At 55.3% G+C, this 18,021-nt stretch overlaps 1 protein-coding gene across 1 annotated transcript; it reads right to left on the reverse strand.

Annotated features, from left to right (window-relative positions):
• Window positions 1-16,860: 16,860 nt before the first annotated feature.
• LOC311200939 (olfactory receptor 14A16-like) lies at window positions 16,861-17,820 on the reverse strand (the record flags this gene model as incomplete). Its single annotated transcript, XM_084275241.1, has 1 exon — window positions 16,861-17,820. One exon carries the CDS (start codon window positions 17,818-17,820, stop codon window positions 16,861-16,863), a length of 960 nt encoding a protein of 319 aa, XP_084131367.1.
• Window positions 17,821-18,021: the final 201 nt, after the last annotated feature.

The raw sequence follows: 18,021 nt of genomic DNA on the forward strand, positions 1-18,021 counted from the left end.
GGCAGATTTTATGGGGCAGGATCTATGGGGCAGGATCTATGGGGCAGGATCTATGGGTCAAGGGGGTCCCTATTGTACAGGGGGGTCTCTATGGTACAGGGGGGGTCTCTATGGGGCAGGGGGATCTATGGGGCAGGGGGATCTATGGGTCAGAGTGATCTATGGGGCAGGGGATTCTCTATTGTACAGGGGGGTCTCTATAAGCAGGGAGATCTATGGGGCAGATTCTATGGGGCAGGTGAGTCTCTATTGTACAGGGGGGTTTCTATGGGGCAGGGGGATCTGTGGGGCAGAATCTATGGGGCAGGGGGGTCTCTATGGGGCAGGGGGTTTTCTATGGTACAGGGGGGGTCACTATGGGGCAGGATCTATGGGGCAGGATGTGTGGGGCAGGGGGGTCCCTATTGTACAGGGGGGGGGTCTCTATGGGGCAGGGAGATCTATGGGGCAGGATCTATGGGGCAGGGGATTCTCTATTGTACATGGGGGTCTCTAAGGGGAAGGGGAATCTATGGGGCAGGATCAATGCCCCATAGATCCTGCCCACACATCCTGCCCCATAGATCCCCCTGCCCCATAGAGACCCCCCCCGTACAATAGAGACCCCCTGCCCCATAGATCCCTCTGCCCCATAGATCCTGCCCCATAGATCCTGCCCCACACATCCGCCGTGCCCCATAGATCCCATTCTGCCCCATAGAGACCCCCCTGCCCCACACATCCCCCTGCCCCATAGATCCCCCTGTACAATAGAGACCCCCCTGTACAAGAGGGAACCCCTGCCCCATAGATCCTGCCCCACACATCCTGCTCCTTAGAGACCCCCTCCCTGTACAATAGGGACCTCCCCTGCCCCATAGATCCTGCCCCATAGATCCCTCTGCCCCATAGAAACCCCCCTGTACAGTAGGGACCCCCCTGCCCCGTAGATCCTGCCCCATAGAATCTGCCCCATAGAATCTGCCCCATAGATCCTGCCCCATAGATCCTGCCCCACAGATCCTGCCCCATAGAGACCCCCCTGTACAATGGGGACACACCCCTGCCCCATAGATCCTGCCCCACGCATCCTGCCCCACATATCCTGCCCCATAGATCTTGCCCCATAGAGACCCCCCTGCCCCACACATCCTGCCCCTTTGATTCTGCCCCATAGATCCCCCTGATTATAGAGACCCCCCTGTACCCTAGATCCTGCCCCATAGATCCTGCCCCACACATCCCCCTGCCCCATAGAGAACCCCCTGTACATTGGAGACCCCCCTGTACAATAGGGACCCCCCTGACCCATAGATCCTGCCCCATAGAGACCCCCCTGCCCCATAGTTGCTTCCCTGCCCCATAGAGAGCCCCCCATGTACAATAGGAACCCTCCCTGCCCCATAGATCCTGCCCCACATATCCTGCCCCATAGATCCTGTCTCATAGATCCTGCCCCACAGATCCAGACCCATAGATCCCCCTGCCCCGCAGATCCCCCTGCCCCATAGATCCTGCCCCATAGATCCTGCCCCACACATCCTGCCCCACACATCCTGCCCCATAGATCCCCCTGCTCGATAGAGACCCCCCCTGTACAATGGATCCTGCCCCATAGATCCTGCCCCATAGATCCTGCCCCACACTTCTGCCCTGCCCCATAGAGACCCCTGCCCCTTAGATCCTGCCCCATAGATACACCTGCCCCATAGATACCCCCCTGTACCATAGAGACCCCCCTGCCCCACACATGCCCCTGCCCCATAGATCCCCCTGCCCCATATATCCGGCCCCATAGATCATGCCCCATAGATCCTGCCCCACACATTCTGCCCCATAGATCCTCCTGATTATAGAGACCCCTCTGCCCCACACATCCTGCCCCATAGATCCTGCCCCATAGATCCTGCCGCATAGAAACCCCCCTGTACAATAGGGACACCTCTGCCCCATAGATCCTGCCCCACAGATTCCTCTGCCCCATAGATCCTGCCCCACACATCCTGCCCCATAGATCCGCCCTGCCCCATTGATCCTGCCCCACAGATCCCTCCTGCCCCATAGAGACCCCCCTGTACAATAGAGACCCCCCTGCCCCATAGATCCCCCTGCCCCATAGATCCTACCCCACACATCCTGCCCCATAGAGACCCCCCTGCCCCATAGATCCTTCCCTGCCCCATAGAGACCCCCCTGTACAATAGAGAATCCCCTGCCCCATAGATCCTGCCCCACAGATCCTGCCCCTTAGAGACCCCCCCCCTGTACAATAGGGACCTCCCCTGCCCCATAGATCCTGCCCCATAGATCTCCCTGCCCCATAGAGACCCCCCCCCTGTACAATAGGGACCCCCCTGCCCCACACATCCTGCCCCATAGATCCTGCCCCATAGATCCTGGCCCACAGATCCTGCCCCTTAGAGACCCCCCCCCTGTACAATAGGGACCCACCTGCCCCATAGATCCGCCCTGCCCCATAGATCTTGCCCCATAGATCCCCCTGCCCCATAGCGACCCCCCTGTACCATAGAAACCCCCCTGTACAATAGGGACCCCCGTGCCCCATAGATTCTGCCCCATCGATCCCCCTGCCCCATAGATCCTGCCCCATAGATCCTGCCCCACACAACCTGCCCCAAAGATCCTGCCCCATAGAGACCCCCCTGTACAATAGGGACCCCTCTGCCCTATAGATCCTGCCCCACACATCCCCGCTGCCCCATAGAGACCGCCCTGCCCCATAGATTCTGACCCATAGATCCTGCCCCACACATCCTGCCCCATCGATCCCCCTGCCCCATAGAGACATCCCTGTACAATAGATCCTGCCCCATAGGTCCTGCCCCATAGATACTGCCCCATAGATTCCCCTGCCCCATAGAGACCCCCCTGTACAATAGGGACCCCCCTGCCCCATAGATCCTCCTGCCCCATAGAGACCCCCCTGTACAATAGGGACCCTCCTGCCCCATAGATTCCCCCTGCCCCACACATCCTGCCCCATACATTCCCCCTGTACAATAGATCCTGCCCCACACATCCTGCCCCATAGATCCTGCCCCATAGATCCTGCCCCATAGATACCCCCCTTTACAATAGGGACCCTCCTGCCCCATAGATCCCCCTCTGCCCCATAGCGATCCCGCACGCACCATAGAGACCCCCCTGTACAATAGAGATCCTCTGCCCCATAGATCCTGCCCCACACATCCTGACCCATAGATCCCACTGTCCCATAGAGACCCCCCTGCCCCATTGATCCCCCTGCCCCATAGAGACCGCCTTGCCCCATAGATCCTGCCCCATAGATGCCCCTGCCCCACAGATCCCACTGCCCCATAGATCCCCCCCTGCCCCATATATCCTGCCCCATAGATCCTCCCCCACAGATCCTGCCCCATAGATCCTGCCCCATAGATCCCCCTGCCCCATAGAGACCCCCCTGCCCCACACATCCTGCCCCATAGATCCTGCCCCACACATCCTGCCCCACAGATCCTGCCCCACAGATCCCCCTGCCCCATAGAGACCCCCCCTGCCCCATAGATCGCCCTGCCCCATACAGACGCCCCCTTTACAATAGGGACCCCCCTGCCCCATAGATCCTGCCCCACACATCCTGCCCCATAGATCCTGACCCATAGATCCTGCCCCATAGATCCCTCCACCCCATAGAGACCCCCCTGCCCCATAGATCCCCCTGCCCCATAGATCCTGCCCCATAGATTCTCCTGCCCCATAGAGACCCCTCTGTACATTAGAGAACCCCCTGCCCCATAGATCCTGCCCCACACATCCTGCCCCATAGATCCTGCCCCATAGATTCTACCCCATAGATCCCCCTGCCGCATAGATCCAGCCCCATAGATGCCCCTCCTCATAGATCCCCCCCTGCCCCATAGAGACCCCCCTGTACAATAGGGACCCCCCTGCCCCACACTTCCTGCCCCATAGGTTCTGCCCTATAGAAAACCCCCTGCCCCATAGATCCTTCCCCGTCCCACACATCCTGCCCCATATATCCCTCCTGCCCCATAGAGACCCCCTGTACAATAGGGACCCCCCTGCCCCATAGATCCAGCCCCATAGATCCTGCCCCTCACATCCTGCCCCACACATCCTGCCCCATAGATCCCCCTGCCCCATAGATCCTGCCCCATAGATCCTGCCGCACACATCCTGCCCCACCGATCCTGCCCCACAGATCCCGCCCCATAGATCCCCCTGCCCCATAGAGACCCCCCTGTACCATAAAGGACCCTCCTGCCCCATGGAATGTGCCCCATAGATCCTGCCCCACACCAGCCCCACACCAGTGACCCCCTCCCCCACCATCTCCCACCCTCCTTGTGGGCTGGACCCATAAGTAGGGGGCTGGACCCATAAGTGGGGGGCTGGACCCATAAGTGGGGGGCTGGGACACATAAGTGTGGGGCTGGACCCATAAGTGGGGGGTTGGGACACATAAGTGTGGGGCTGGACCCATAAGTGTGGGGCTGGACCCATAAGTGGGGGGTTGGGACACATAAGTGTGGGGCTGGACCCATAAGTGTGGGGCTGGGACCCAGAACTATGAGTCAGTCTATGGGTCAGGCTGATCTGTGCCCCATAGAGACCCCCCTGCCCCATAGATCCTGCCCCATAGATCCTGCCCCATAGATCCCCCTGCCCCATAGATCCTGCCCCACACATCCTGCCCCACACATCCTGCCCCACACATCCTGCCCCATAGACCCCCCTGCCCCATAGACACCCCCCTGTACAATAGGGACCCCCGTGCCCCACACATCCTGCCCCATAGATCCTGCCCCATAGAATCTGCCCCAGAGATCCTGCCCATCACATCCTGCCCCACAGATCCGCCCAGCACTACAGATCCTGCCGCATAGAGACCCCCCCTGTACAATAGGGACCCCCCTGCCCCATAGATCCTGCCCCACACATCCTGCCCCATAGATCCTGCCCCATAGATCCTGCCCCATAGGTCCCCCTTCCCCATAGAGACCCGCCTGCCCCATAGATCCTGCCGCATAGAAACCCCCCTGTACAATAGGGACACCTCTGCCCCATAGATCCTGCCCCACAGATTCCTCTGCCCCATAGATCCTGCCCCACACATCCTGCCCCATAGATCCGCCCTGCCCCATTGATCCTGCCCCACAGATCCCTCCTGCCCCATAGAGACCCCCCTGTACAATAGAGAATCCCCTGCCCCATAGATCCTGCCCCACAGATCCTGCCCCTTAGAGACCCCCCCCTGTACAATAGGGACCCCCCGCCCCATAGATCCTGCCCCATAGAATCTGCCCCACATATCCTGCCCCACAGCTCCTGCCCCATAGATCCTGCCCCATAGATCCTGCCCCACAGATCCCCCAGCTCCATAGAGACCCCCCTGTACCATAGAATCTGCACCATAGATCCTGCCCCACACATCCTGCCCCATTGATACTGCCCCATAGAGACCCCCCTGCCCCATAGATCTCTCCTGCCCCATAGAGACCCCCCCTGTACAATAGAGACCCCTCTGTACAATAGGGACCCCCCTGCCCCATAGATCCTGCCCCATGGATCCTGCCCCATAGATCCCCCTGCCCCATAGATCCTGCCCCATAGAGACCCCCCTGTACCATAGAGACCCCCCTGCCCCATGGATCCCCCTGCCCCATAGAGTCCTCTGCCCCATAGAGACCCCCTGCCCCATAGATCCCCCTGCCTCTTAGATCCCCCTGCCCCACACATCACCCTGCCCCATAGAGACCCCCCTGTACACAGAGACCCCCCCTGTACAACAGATACCCCCTGCCCCATAGAGACCCCCTGCCCCATAGAGACCCCCTGCCCCATAGATCCTGCCTCATAGATCCTTCCCAACACATCCTGACCCACACTTCCTGCCCCATATATCCTGCCCCATAGATCCTGCCCCATAGGATCCTGCCCCATAGATCCAGCCGCACAGACCCCGCCCCACACTTTCTGCCCCATAGATGCTGCCCCACACATCCTGCCCCACAGCTCCAGCCCCACAGCTCCTGCCCCACAGCTCCCGCCCCACAGCTCCCGCCCCACAGCTCCTGCCCCACAGATCCTCCACTTGTGGGTCCCAGCCCCCTGCCCCTGGGTCCCCCAGCCCCACACATCCTCCTACTTGGGGGTCCAGCCCCACATATCTCCTCACTTATGGGTCCCAGCCCCACACTTATGGGTCCCAGACCCACACTTATGGGTCCAGCCCCACACTTATGGGTCCCACCCTCCACTTGTGGGTCCAGCCCCCCCACTTACTAGTCCAGCCCCCCACTTATGGCTCCCAGCTCCATAGATCCCCCACTTAGGGGTCCAGCCGCACACTTATGGGTCCAGCCGCACACTTGTGGGTCCAGCCCCACACTTATGGCTCCCAGCTCCATAGATCCCCCACTTAGGGGTCCAGCCGCACACTTGTGGGTCCAGCCCCACACTTATGGGTCCCAGCTCCATAGATCCCCCACTTATGGGTCCAGCCGCACACTTGTGGGTCCAGCCCCACACTTATGGCTCCCAGCTCCATAGATCCCCCACTTATGGGTCCAGCCCCACACTTATGGGTCCAGCCGCACACTTATGGGTCCAGCCCCACACTTATGGCTCCCAGCTCCATAGATCCCCCACTTAGGGGTCCAGCCCCACACTTATGGGTCCCACCCTCCACTTGTGGGTCCAGCCCCCCCACTTACTAGTCCAGCCCCCCACTTATGGCTCCCAGCTCCATAGATCCCCCACTTATGGGTCCCAGCCCCACACTTATGGGTCCAGCCGCACACTTGTGGGTCCAGCCCCACACTTATGGCTCCCAGCTCCATAGATCCCCCACTTATGGGTCCAGCCGCACACTTATGGGTCCAGCCCCACACTTATGGGTCCCAGCTCCATAGATCCCCCACTTATGGGTCCAGCCGCACACTTGTGGGTCCAGCCCCACACTTATGGGTCCCAGCTCCATAGATCCCCCACTTATGGGTCCAGCCGCACACTTGTGGGTCCAGCCCCACACTTATGGGTCCCAGCTCCATAGATCCCCCACTTATGGGTCCAGCCGCACACTTGTGGGTCCAGCCCCACACTTATGGGTCCCAGCTCCATAGATCCCCCACTTATGGGTCCAGCCGCACACTTGTGGGTCCAGCCGCACACTTGTGGGTCCAGCCCCACACTTATGGGTCCCAGCTCCATAGATCCCCCACTTATGGGTCCAGCCACACACTTGTGGGTCCAGCCCCAGACTTATGGGTCCCAGCTCCATAGATCCCCCACTTATGGGTCCAGCCGCACACTTGTGGGTCCAGCCCCACACTTATGGGTCCCAGCTCCATAGATCCCCCACTTATGGGTCCAGCCGCACACTTGTGGGTCCAGCCCCACACTTATGGGTCCCAGCTCCATAGATCCCCCACTTATGGGTCCAGCCGCACACTTGTGGGTCCAGCCCCACACTTATGGCTCCCAGCTCCATAGATCCCCCACTTATGGGTCCAGCCGCACACTTGTGGGTCCAGCCCCACACTTATGGCTCCCAGCTCCATAGATCCCCCACTTATGGGTCCAGCCGCACACTTGTGGGTCCAGCCCCACACTTATGGGTCCCAGCTCCATAGATCCCCCACTTATGGGTCCAGCCGCACACTTGTGGGTCCAGCCCCCTACTTATGGGTCCCAGCTCCATAGATCCCCCACTTATGGGTCCAGCCCCACACTTGTGGGTCCAGCCCCACACTCACGGCACCTCTACCTGCCTTGCTGCTGTTCCCATGACACAGACACATGGTGGCCCCTCCACAGGGGGGGTTCAAGGAGACAACGATGCTCCATGGGCCGCGAGGACCATGTGTGTCCTCTGAGGCCTCTGCAGGGACGTCAGCCACAGCCAAGGGCTGTGATCTCATTTCTATCCGGCCCTTTCAGCCTGGATAACACCCCCCACCTTCTGCACCACAGCCCATCCCACTCTGCCCCACACCTGTCCCAGTTTCCCTGCAGGTTCCCAACCCCTTTCCCCACCTTGTTCTCACCCCACCACGTCCCTGCCTGTCCTGCTGTCTCCCCCTCCTCACCAGCTGTTCCCAGATAAACCAACCAGCTCATCCACACGTCCTCCAAGTAACTCCAAGCACCACAGCACTACCCTCAGAATGACATTTCTCCATGCTCATAACCCATCTGCACCTCTAGTTTTAACTGCCATTCATTTGAAAAGGGAATTTCAAGCTCTCTGAGCTACCCCTATACTCTCCTCAGACTCCCCTTCCCCAGGCTAAAGAAGCCCAGACCTCTCAGCCTCTCCACACAAGACCCCTAACCCTATCTTAGCAGAATTTCTCTCAACCTTGTGACTGTTCCTCCACATTCATCCTGTCCAGCCCCTCCCACTGCTGGACTCTCTGCTGGTGTCCACACCAGTGCTGAGTCAAACAATAAGTGCCTTTGCCTGGGTGGCCATACTGCTCCCAGTGCTGCCCAATGTGCCCATGGACAGGTTCCTGTGTAGCAGCCCTGGCTGCTGTGGCCTCCCTCAGAACGCCCAAAGCCTCCTCCTTGACACTGCTGCTCCACCAGTCATGGCTGAATTCCCTTGATGAGGTTTAACCCTGCTCACTGATGATGTCATCATGCATGGGAGATGCTTTTGGGCAGTTGGCAGCAGCTGCCCTGGCAGTCCTCCCTCACAACAACCAGTGCTCCCTGAGCTTCCTTTCTGGTGGAGCAGCATGTGAATCAGGAAGGGCCTTGATGCTGTGCAAGCACTGGGCAGCAATGAATAAATTATCATAGGTCACCAATGCTGGATTGGTCACACAACAGGACAATGTGTTGGTTCTACCCCCTGTTGTGGTTATCCCCTGATGCAGAACATCACAAGATCAGAAGGGGCAGATCAGCTCTGGTTGAAAAAGTTCTTGAGGTTTCTCTTTGTAAAACCACGGAGGGTTTTGCCAGGGTCTGCTGGGAGTGAAGCTCCGATGTGTCGGTGGTTAATGTGTGAGTGTAGAAGCCTCAGGTGACTTGTGGTGCCTCAGCAAGAGGCATTAAAGGACATGATAGGAAATAAATAAAAAGATGACAGAGTAATTTAAATGCTTCTGGTGGTTCAGCCCCAAACAGTGTCTCAGCACCACACACCACTGGCTCACTCCCAGAGGAGAAAGAGACAGAACCTCTGTCGGTTGGGATAAGGAGAGTTTACTGAAAATAGCATCATGAAACTAGAACAATAAACAGCCCATGACACTCATACCCGGTGAGACCACAGAGTACCTTACCCACCTGAGGATTACAGAGTGCTGCAGGACAGGAGGACCAACCCAACACCCCAGCTGCACTCAGACTGCCCTGGAGGCACCCAGGAGTGGTGCCCAAACCAGCTCCTTTATGGAGAAGTGATGTCAGGTGGTGTGGAAAACAGCCAGGGCTAACTCAACCTCCCCAGCAGTCAGCACAGGTGAGATAACTGTGGCCTGACCAGAACCAGGACAATATCCACCCCTTTTTGCACATCATCTACATCATGGCCAGATGGGTTTGCCTCTGCACTCCCAGTTGCTTTGTTCCCATTGCTGCAACCACTCCCACAGGGCATTGGCCACCATCCAGGAGTGAGGATAGGGGTAGAATTTTGGCCACTTTTCTCATCTGGCAATGTTTAAAGCCAGCTGGATGGCTTTTACCTCTGCAAACTTGCCCTCTAATCTTGTTCATCATACTTGCCTTCCAAAAAATGGCTGAGCAGTCCCTTCAAGAGGATCACAAGCACAATGACAGACTGGTGGGCTGACTACTGGAAGCTGGTGCAGCATTTTTCCTGGAGAAATCTCTTTTTGTAACTTTTCCCTTGCAGCTTCTTCACTCAGGATTGGAGGTGGGTTTCCCATCTCACCTCCTCATGTCTTCACCATGGTCATGCAGACAGAATGGATACCTCTTGGTGTGTACTTTTTACTGGAACAGGGGAAGGCCTACTTCAGATGGCTGAGATAAGGGAGGAACAAAGACTTTCTTTAAATAGATGGAGTTGGCCAGACACCTCAGCCACTGTCCGTGCTTCTCCCTTTCCCCAATCTATTACTGCCAGGCAGTTGGCATATGATGCTGGTGCACTCCACACAGACTTACACCACATGGGTGAGGAACATGGGACTTCATCAGGATTGGTGGGTAGCTGCAGATCATCAGGATATTAGTAATTCATCTCTCACATGGCTGATCCCCTCAAACACTGCACACTCTGCTCTGTGGTCATGCACTTGCCTGGCCAACACATGACATCTTCACTGAATTGGGTACCTTTCCCCCACACTTGACAGAAGTTGCCTCCAGATCCTGAGGGCTTGAGACTTCTTTCCAATCACCTTGTCAAAGACTCCTTTTCTGAACAGGGATCCCAGCTCCTTGGCCTCCCTGCCTTCGAATTCCAGGCTGTGTGCCCCATTGTCCCAGCATCAGAGTAGCCAGGGGATGATGTGCTCCCCTGGAAGGCAGCTGAAATCTTTTCTCATTTCTTCCAGCTCACTTATGTACAAGGGTCAGGTTATAATGCTCACTCCTGGAGGAGAAACAGACAGACCCTCTGTGGGCTGGGAGGAGGACAGTTTACTGACAAAATCACGGTGAAAAAATGATAACAGCACATTGCAAACTACACTCACATCCAGTGATAACAGAGAGTACTTTACTGACCAAAGGATCACAAGGTGCTGCACAATGCAAGGACCAGCCAAAAGCCACAGCCACACTCAGACTGCCCTTAAGGAACCCAGGAGTGCCCCTCCCCAACCAGCCCCTTTTATGGGGGGTGATGTCAGGTGGTGTGGAAAACAGCCTGGGCACACTCAGCTGAGCTGTGCTAACTCAAGTCACCACTGCTGGCTGCTTGGGGAAGTTAACTCTTGCCTGGCCAGAAACAGGACAGCTGTGCATTTCATCTCCCCTGTCTGTCACATATTTCTACCTGTCCAAAGTCAATTGTCCGTGTATGAAATCATCATTCCGACAGTGTGTCTTCACACCAGTGCTTCTGGTTGCTCTCTAGATTTCCCTTCCCCTTCCCCTTGGACCATTCAGACACCTCTCAACCATCCAGCTGCTGCTCTGAGTTTCAGGGAGTTAAACCCTTGCCTTTCTGGCAGTTGTCTGACTCATTCTGTCTTTAGCCAGCTCTTGAGTTGTGGTGATTTCACAGTCTCCTTCCTCACCAGAACATCTCTCACATGGTTAAGCTTTGTGGAAGGTGAGCCTCACTGGTGGCAGATTGCACTTGGCATAGAGTGAAGAGTGTTTAATTTAGTGGTGAATCTTGTCAGGTTTCTTCTGTTGTTGGGAAAATAACTCCCTCTGTGCTGCCTGTGTGCAGCCAGTTCTCTAAGGAAAGCAGGGGAGCTGGTACAGAGGGGCTGTAATGCCCCACTGTGGAGTGCAGCAGAGAGATCTGATGTAAGGACAAGGGATGCAAGTCCCAGTTGGCTGGTGAGAGTCATGGTGGGCTTGTGGAGATGTGCAGCAGAGTTGTCCACATTGTGCCAGACATCAGGGGAACTTTTTTCGGACCAGTCCAGACCTCCATAGGAGACACCCTGGATCAATCTCAGTCAGAGGTTGTCACCTCTCCTCTACAGTGAAAATAATAACCTACACCCTTAAAAAGAAATCAATTGTACTCTGAGCTCCCTTTGAAACAGCTTCAATGGTCTGTACATCTCTTGAAGACTTGAAGATAATTACATGAAGAGACAGAGCTCGTTAGGGCTTGCTTTTTGCTTTTAATGAGCCCTGGGGTGCATTTGGTGCTGAGTCCTTGAAGCTCAGGTACTGAGAGGAGATGACACAAAAATATCCATGTCAAAAGCAGAAGCCAAAGTACCTGAAGTATTAATGAGTCCCACTGAGAGCCATTGCTGGCTGAGCCTCCCCAGGGACTCGTTAGCACAGGTAATTGGAGGCCATGTTGGCTGGTAGGCAAAGGCAATGTACAAGCAGCTGAGATGCTGAGCAAGCCCTGGATTGGTTTGATGAAGCAGAAAGGCCAAGCCCTAACCCCCAGCCCCAGGGAAGACAGGTCCTGCCCCTCATGCATTGCTCAGGCTCTTCCTGGGGCAGTGTGGGGTGTATAACACGCAGGCAAGAACAACAAGGCTGAGGTGCTTAATGAAATCTTTGCCACTGTCTTTAGTAACAGGAGCAGTTGTACAGAGAGACTCCAATTCCCTGAGCTGGGAGACAGGGACAGGGAGCAGAATGAGCTCCCCTCAATCCAGGAGGAGATGGTACTGGTTCACCACAGAGGTGTGCACAGATCTGTGGGGCTGAATGGGATGCACCCAAGGGTGCTGAAAGAGCTGGCAAGGGGTTGCACCAAGCCACTTTCCATCAGTCCTGGCTGACTAGATCAGTCAGTGTAACCCCTATATAAGAAGGGAGAGAAGGATGATCAGGGAAATTACAGGCCTCATAGTATGACTTCAGTCCCAGAGAAGCTGATGGAGCAGATCATCCTGAGCAGCATTATCCAGTTCATGAAGAACCCCCAAGTGATCAGGCACAGTCAGCTTGGCTTCATAATGACAGGACGTGTTTGACCAATTGGATCTCCCTCTATGACAGGGTGACCTGCTTCTTGGATAAGGGAAGGGCTCTGGGTGTTGTCTACCTTGACTTCAGCAAGGCCTTGGACACAGTTTCCCACCACCTTCTCCTAGAGAAGCTCACTGCTTGTGGCTTGGAAACTGTGGAGGTTGAGCCCCGAACAATGGCTGGGCACCACATGCTGCTCGCTCACTCCCAGAGGAGAAACAGACAGAGCCTCTGTGGGTTGGGATAAGGACAGTTTACTGACAAAAGCACCATAAAAGGGGAACAATATCAGCCCCAATTGCACTCACACCCAGTGACAGCACACAGTACCTTACAAACCCAACAATAACAGAGTGCTGCACCGTGCCAGGACCACTCCTCCCCAACCAGCCCCTTTGACAGGGAAATTATATCAGAGTGCTGATTTTGGCTGGGATGGAGTTGATTTCTTTTCTAATAGGAGGTGGAATGCCATGTTTGGGAGTTGGGAGGAGAGCATTGCTTATAACACCCTGATGTTTCTAATTGTTGCCAAGCAGTCAAAGACTTTTCGTTTGTTCCTGTTTCCCTACTAAGGAGAAGGAAGAGGACACCACCAGGACAGGTGACTCAAACTGGCCAAAGGGGGTATTCCATATCAATTATATCATGCTCAGCATAAAAGGGGGGCTGGTGGGAGGAGGAGGAGACAGCTCCAGGACATGCAGTTTTGTGGATGTTCCCACTTTCTGGACAGCTCTGGGCTGCACGGCCTGAGTTGTGTGGTTCAGTGAGAAACTGCATTGTGTATCACCAGTTTCATATATATAGCTACAAAGTCCTGTTATCATTGTTACATCTCTCTTTCTGCTATTCTAGTAAACTATCCTTACCCCAACCCGTGGGGTTTTGTTTCCTTGGGTTTGGTTTTTTTCCCCTTTCCCTTCCCTCCCCCCCGGCAAAACTGCTTCTCCCCCCACACTCCCTTTTAAAGAACAAGCGACTGAGTGGTGCTCGGCTCTCAGCTGGGGCAAAACCACATCTGTGAAAATCCAAAACAAATCTATTCTTAAAAACATGAAAATTCTTATATTAAAGTTATATTAATTGTCTCTTAAGAATCACAAGAATCAGAAGGTTGGAAGAGACCTTGGAAGATCATCGAGTCCAACCATCCCCATCCTGTGCTAAACCAGATCTCTAAGTACCTCGTCAACCTTTTTTTGAACACATCCAGGGATGGTGACTCACCCCCCTCCCTGGGCAGCCTGTTCCAGCCCTGACAACTCTTTCAGTAACAAATTTTTTTCTAATATCCAATCTAACCCTGCCCTGGGGCAACTTCATGCCATTGCCCCTTGTCCCATCTCCTGTCCCCTGGCTGAAGAGACCATCGCCCACCTCTCTACAACCTCCCTTCAGGTATTTGTAGGTGGTGATAAGGTCTCCCCTCAGCCTCCTCTTCTCCAGGCTGAACACCCTCAGCTCCCTCAGCCACTCCTCATATGATTTGCCCTCCAGCCCCTTCACCAGCCTGGTTGCCCTTCTCTGCACTTGCTCAAGGACCTCAATGTCCTTTTTATAATGGGGAGCCCGGAACTGCACACAGTACTCAAGGTGTGGCCTCACCAATGCCCAGTACAGGGGCACAATCCCCTCCCTAGACCTACTGGCCACACTGGTTTTGATACAAGCCAGGATGCCATTAGGCTTCTTGGCTGCCCGGGCACACTGCTGGCTCATGTTCAGCCTGCAGTCAACCAACATCACCAGGTCCTTCTCTTCCTGACAGCTCTCCAGCCAGTCTCCCCCAGCCTGTAGCACTGCATGGGGTTGTTCTGTCCCATGTGCAGCACTCTACACTTGGCCATGTTAAACTTCATCCCATTGGTCTCAGCCTATCAGTCCAGTCTGTTCAGATCCCTCTGAAGAGCCTCCCTACCCTCAGGCAGATCAACACTTCCTCCTTGTTTAGTGTCATCTGCAATTCACTACATTCCACCCCATGACCTGAGTCACAATTCGACGACTTCCACGTTTTCACTGCCCTAAGTTTCACTTACATACTTTAGCAGAGTTCTGTATTCCTCAGTTTCTGATTGAATCCTTGTCTGAGAGAGAGATGTTACCATCATTAACACAACCAACAGCAAAACTCACAATAATGCCAATTATAATCATCAGCAGTGTCGTCTCCCCCTTATCTTATGTGCTGTCTGTTGCATCTCCAGATTGACAATTGTCTTTTATCTTCCTATTCCTGAATCCCCAAAAAGGATTTCAGATGAGGCAGCCTGAATCCTCCACTTCCCAAGTCAGCAGAGAAAAAAATACCACAACCCATTTCAGTTTGCAAAAGCAACACACCCCAACTGTTAATCTTTCCCCTGCCCACTGGCTTGTGGCTTACAGGGCCTATGTAATTGACAATCAGTTCCCAATAGCTTGCTTCCCTGCTTCACTGCTTGGGCACAAAATGAGTACCTCTGATTACATGACCAGAAGTACCCTGGACTGAGGTATTATCTCATTTAATAATACTTCAATTCCTCATCTGGCTTTGTTTTGCAAGGAAATGTCTCTGGACACCCAGGAAAGGTATTGATAACTCCCAATCAGTACTTGCACCCCTCTTTTCTTGGGGGCTCAGAGAAAGCAATTTGCCAGCGGTCCCCTGGGATGGTTCTTTCTCCAATATTCCCTAATCATACCCAGTTAGTTGTGTTGGGGGGATTTTTCAAACACATCTCATGTCACTGAGTCACTGTCAAATTGCAGTATACAGATATCCACTCCCCAACATGTCCTATTGTGTTGTTCTTTGTGTTCTTTGACAATTCCCTTTGTTATTCTATTAATTCTTTATCAGCCCGTGGTGGTTTGACCCTGACTGGAGGCCAGATGCCCACCAAAGTTGGTCTATCACTCCCCTTTTCAGCTGGACAGGGGAGAAAATAGATATTGAGAGGCTTAGGAGTGGAGATAAGGACAGGGAGAGATCATTCCACAATCAGTGTGAGGGGAAAAGAGACTCAACACAGCATAAAGGAAAGAAAACTCCCTAATTTATGACACTGCACTGCACCCCCAGCGACACCAGAGCTGAACTCAGAGAGTGGGGATCAGTGGAGCAGAGCCTGGCTGGAGACCCATGACTTGAAAGACTCCCCTGCCCCAGGGTCTGCCAGGTCCTGGGCAAGCAGAGAGGCCAGGTAGGTCTGGCCTATCCCTCAGAACTAAGTCCTGAGCTGGGCTGGGTCAGCAGGGAGAGGAGAAGGCTCTAGGGAGACCACATCCAGTCCCTGAAAGGTGCCTGTAGGAAGCTGGGGAAGAACTGTTCCGGAGGACATGGAGCGGTGGGATGAGGGGTGATGGGATTAAACTAGAAAAGAGAGACTGAGGTTGGGTGTTGGGAAGAAGTTCTTCACTCTGAGGGTGGTAGATCCCTGGCTCAGGGTGCCCAGAGAAATAGTGGAGGCCCCATCCCTGGAGACATCCAAGGTCGGGCTCTAGTGAAGATGTCCCTGCGCACTGCAGGGTGGGACTAGATGGGCTCTGAAGGTCCCACCCAGAAGACCAGAGTTGCTCATGTGTGTTGTCTTCTCCTGGGATGTCCCTGCCCCTACAGAGCCTTTTCCCTGGGCACAGTGGCCATGCTGGCCCGGCTGGACACTCCTGCCTCCTCCCCGGCCTCCCCGCCGGGCCCCAAGCTGGTGGTGCTGCTCTGCAGAGCACGTGGGCTGTGGTGCCTGAAAGCCATGGGGACAAAGCCCCAGGCAGGTCCCTGGGAACTGGCCACCATCCCTGGGGGCACTGGGCATCCACAGGCCCATACCACAGGCCAATACCCCAGGCCCCTACCGCAGGACTGTACCCCAGACCCCAGGCCCATACCCCAGGCCCATACTCCAGGCCCATACCCCAGCCCTATGCCCTTAAAGGATACCCCAGGCCCATACCCCAGGCCTATACCCCAAGCCCATATCCCCAGCCCATACCCCAGGCCTGAAGCCCCTGTCCTCCCCTCAGCCAACCAACAACCCAGCACATCCTCATAGGAGCAACTTTCATCCTGCTCCTTACGTCCTCCATGAAAGAGGAACCCAACCTCCAGACACCGGCACTGGAAAACGCCCTTTTATTGCAAAGATCCAACATGAGGAGCCAGCTGCCCCCTCACTCCACACACATGGACGTGGGTGGCTGGAGGGGTGGAGCAGCTGCAGAGAGTCCTGGACAAACAGGGTTATCATGGACACTGTGCCAAAAGCACAGGAGGTTCCTCAGAGGGGGTAGGAGTCACTTGTGAAGAGACACGGTTGGGTTGCTGCTGCTGAGTGACACGTGGGTCATGAGCTTCTTGAGTGCGTCCTTGAGCTCCTGGTTCCTCATGCTGTAGATGAGGGGGTTCACTGCAGGAGGCACCACCGAGTACAGAACAGCCACCACCAGGTCCAGGGATGGGGAGGAGATGGAGAGGGGCTTCAGGTAGGCAAACATGCCGGTGCTGATGAACAGGGAGACCACGGCCAGGTGAGGGAGGCAGGTGGAAAAGGCTTTGTGCCGTCCCTGCTCTGAGGGGATCCTCAGCACAGCCCTGAAGATCTGCACATAGGACACCACGATGAACAGGAAACAAGCCATGAATAGAAAAGCACTAAAAACAACGAGCCCAACTTCCCTGAGGTAGGCATCTGAACAGGAGAGCTTGAGGATCTGGGGGACTTCACAGAAGAACTGGTCAACAGCATTGCCATGGCAGAGGGGCAGTGAAAATGTATTGGCTGTGTGCAGCACAGCACTGAGAAAACCACTGCCCCAGGCAGCTGCTGCCATGTGGACACAAGCTCTGCTGCCCAGGAGGGTCCCGTAGTGCAGGGGCTGGCAGATGGCAACGTAGCGGTCATAGGCCATGACAGTGAGGAGAAAGTACTCTGCTGCCATCAGAAAAGAGAAGAAGAAAAGCTGAACAGCACATCCCGCGTAGGAGATGGACCTGGTGTCCCAGAGGGAATTGGCCATGGCTTTGGGGAGAGTGGTGGAGATGGAACCCAGGTCAAGGAGGGAGAGGTTGAGGAGGAAGAAGTACATGGGGGTGTGGAGGTGGTGGTCACAGGCTATGGCGGTGATGATGAGCCCGTTGCCCAGGAGAGCAGCCAGGTAGATGCCCAGGAAGAGCCAGAAGTGGAAGGGCTGCAGTTCCCATATGTTTCTGAAGGCCAGGAGGAGGAAGTGGGTGATGAAGCTGCTGTTGGACATCTCATCCCTCTGGACATGGGGGCACTTTGCAAAGAGATAAAACCAGTGACAAGTTAGGGACACTTCTCCAGGGAAAACCAAAGGCGTGTCCCATGGACAGCCCCTGCTACACCTTCCCCCTGTTTCTCTTGTAGGAAAGTCACCTTGAGCTCTGCGACTGGAGGTCTGGTTGGTCCAGAGGGAGGGTCCCCTCTGGACCCA

The sequence above is a fragment of the Gallinula chloropus genome, assembly GCF_964237585.1.
Source record: "Gallinula chloropus genome assembly, chromosome: 25".
In the NCBI taxonomy this organism is placed as follows: domain Eukaryota; kingdom Metazoa; phylum Chordata; class Aves; order Gruiformes; family Rallidae; genus Gallinula; species Gallinula chloropus.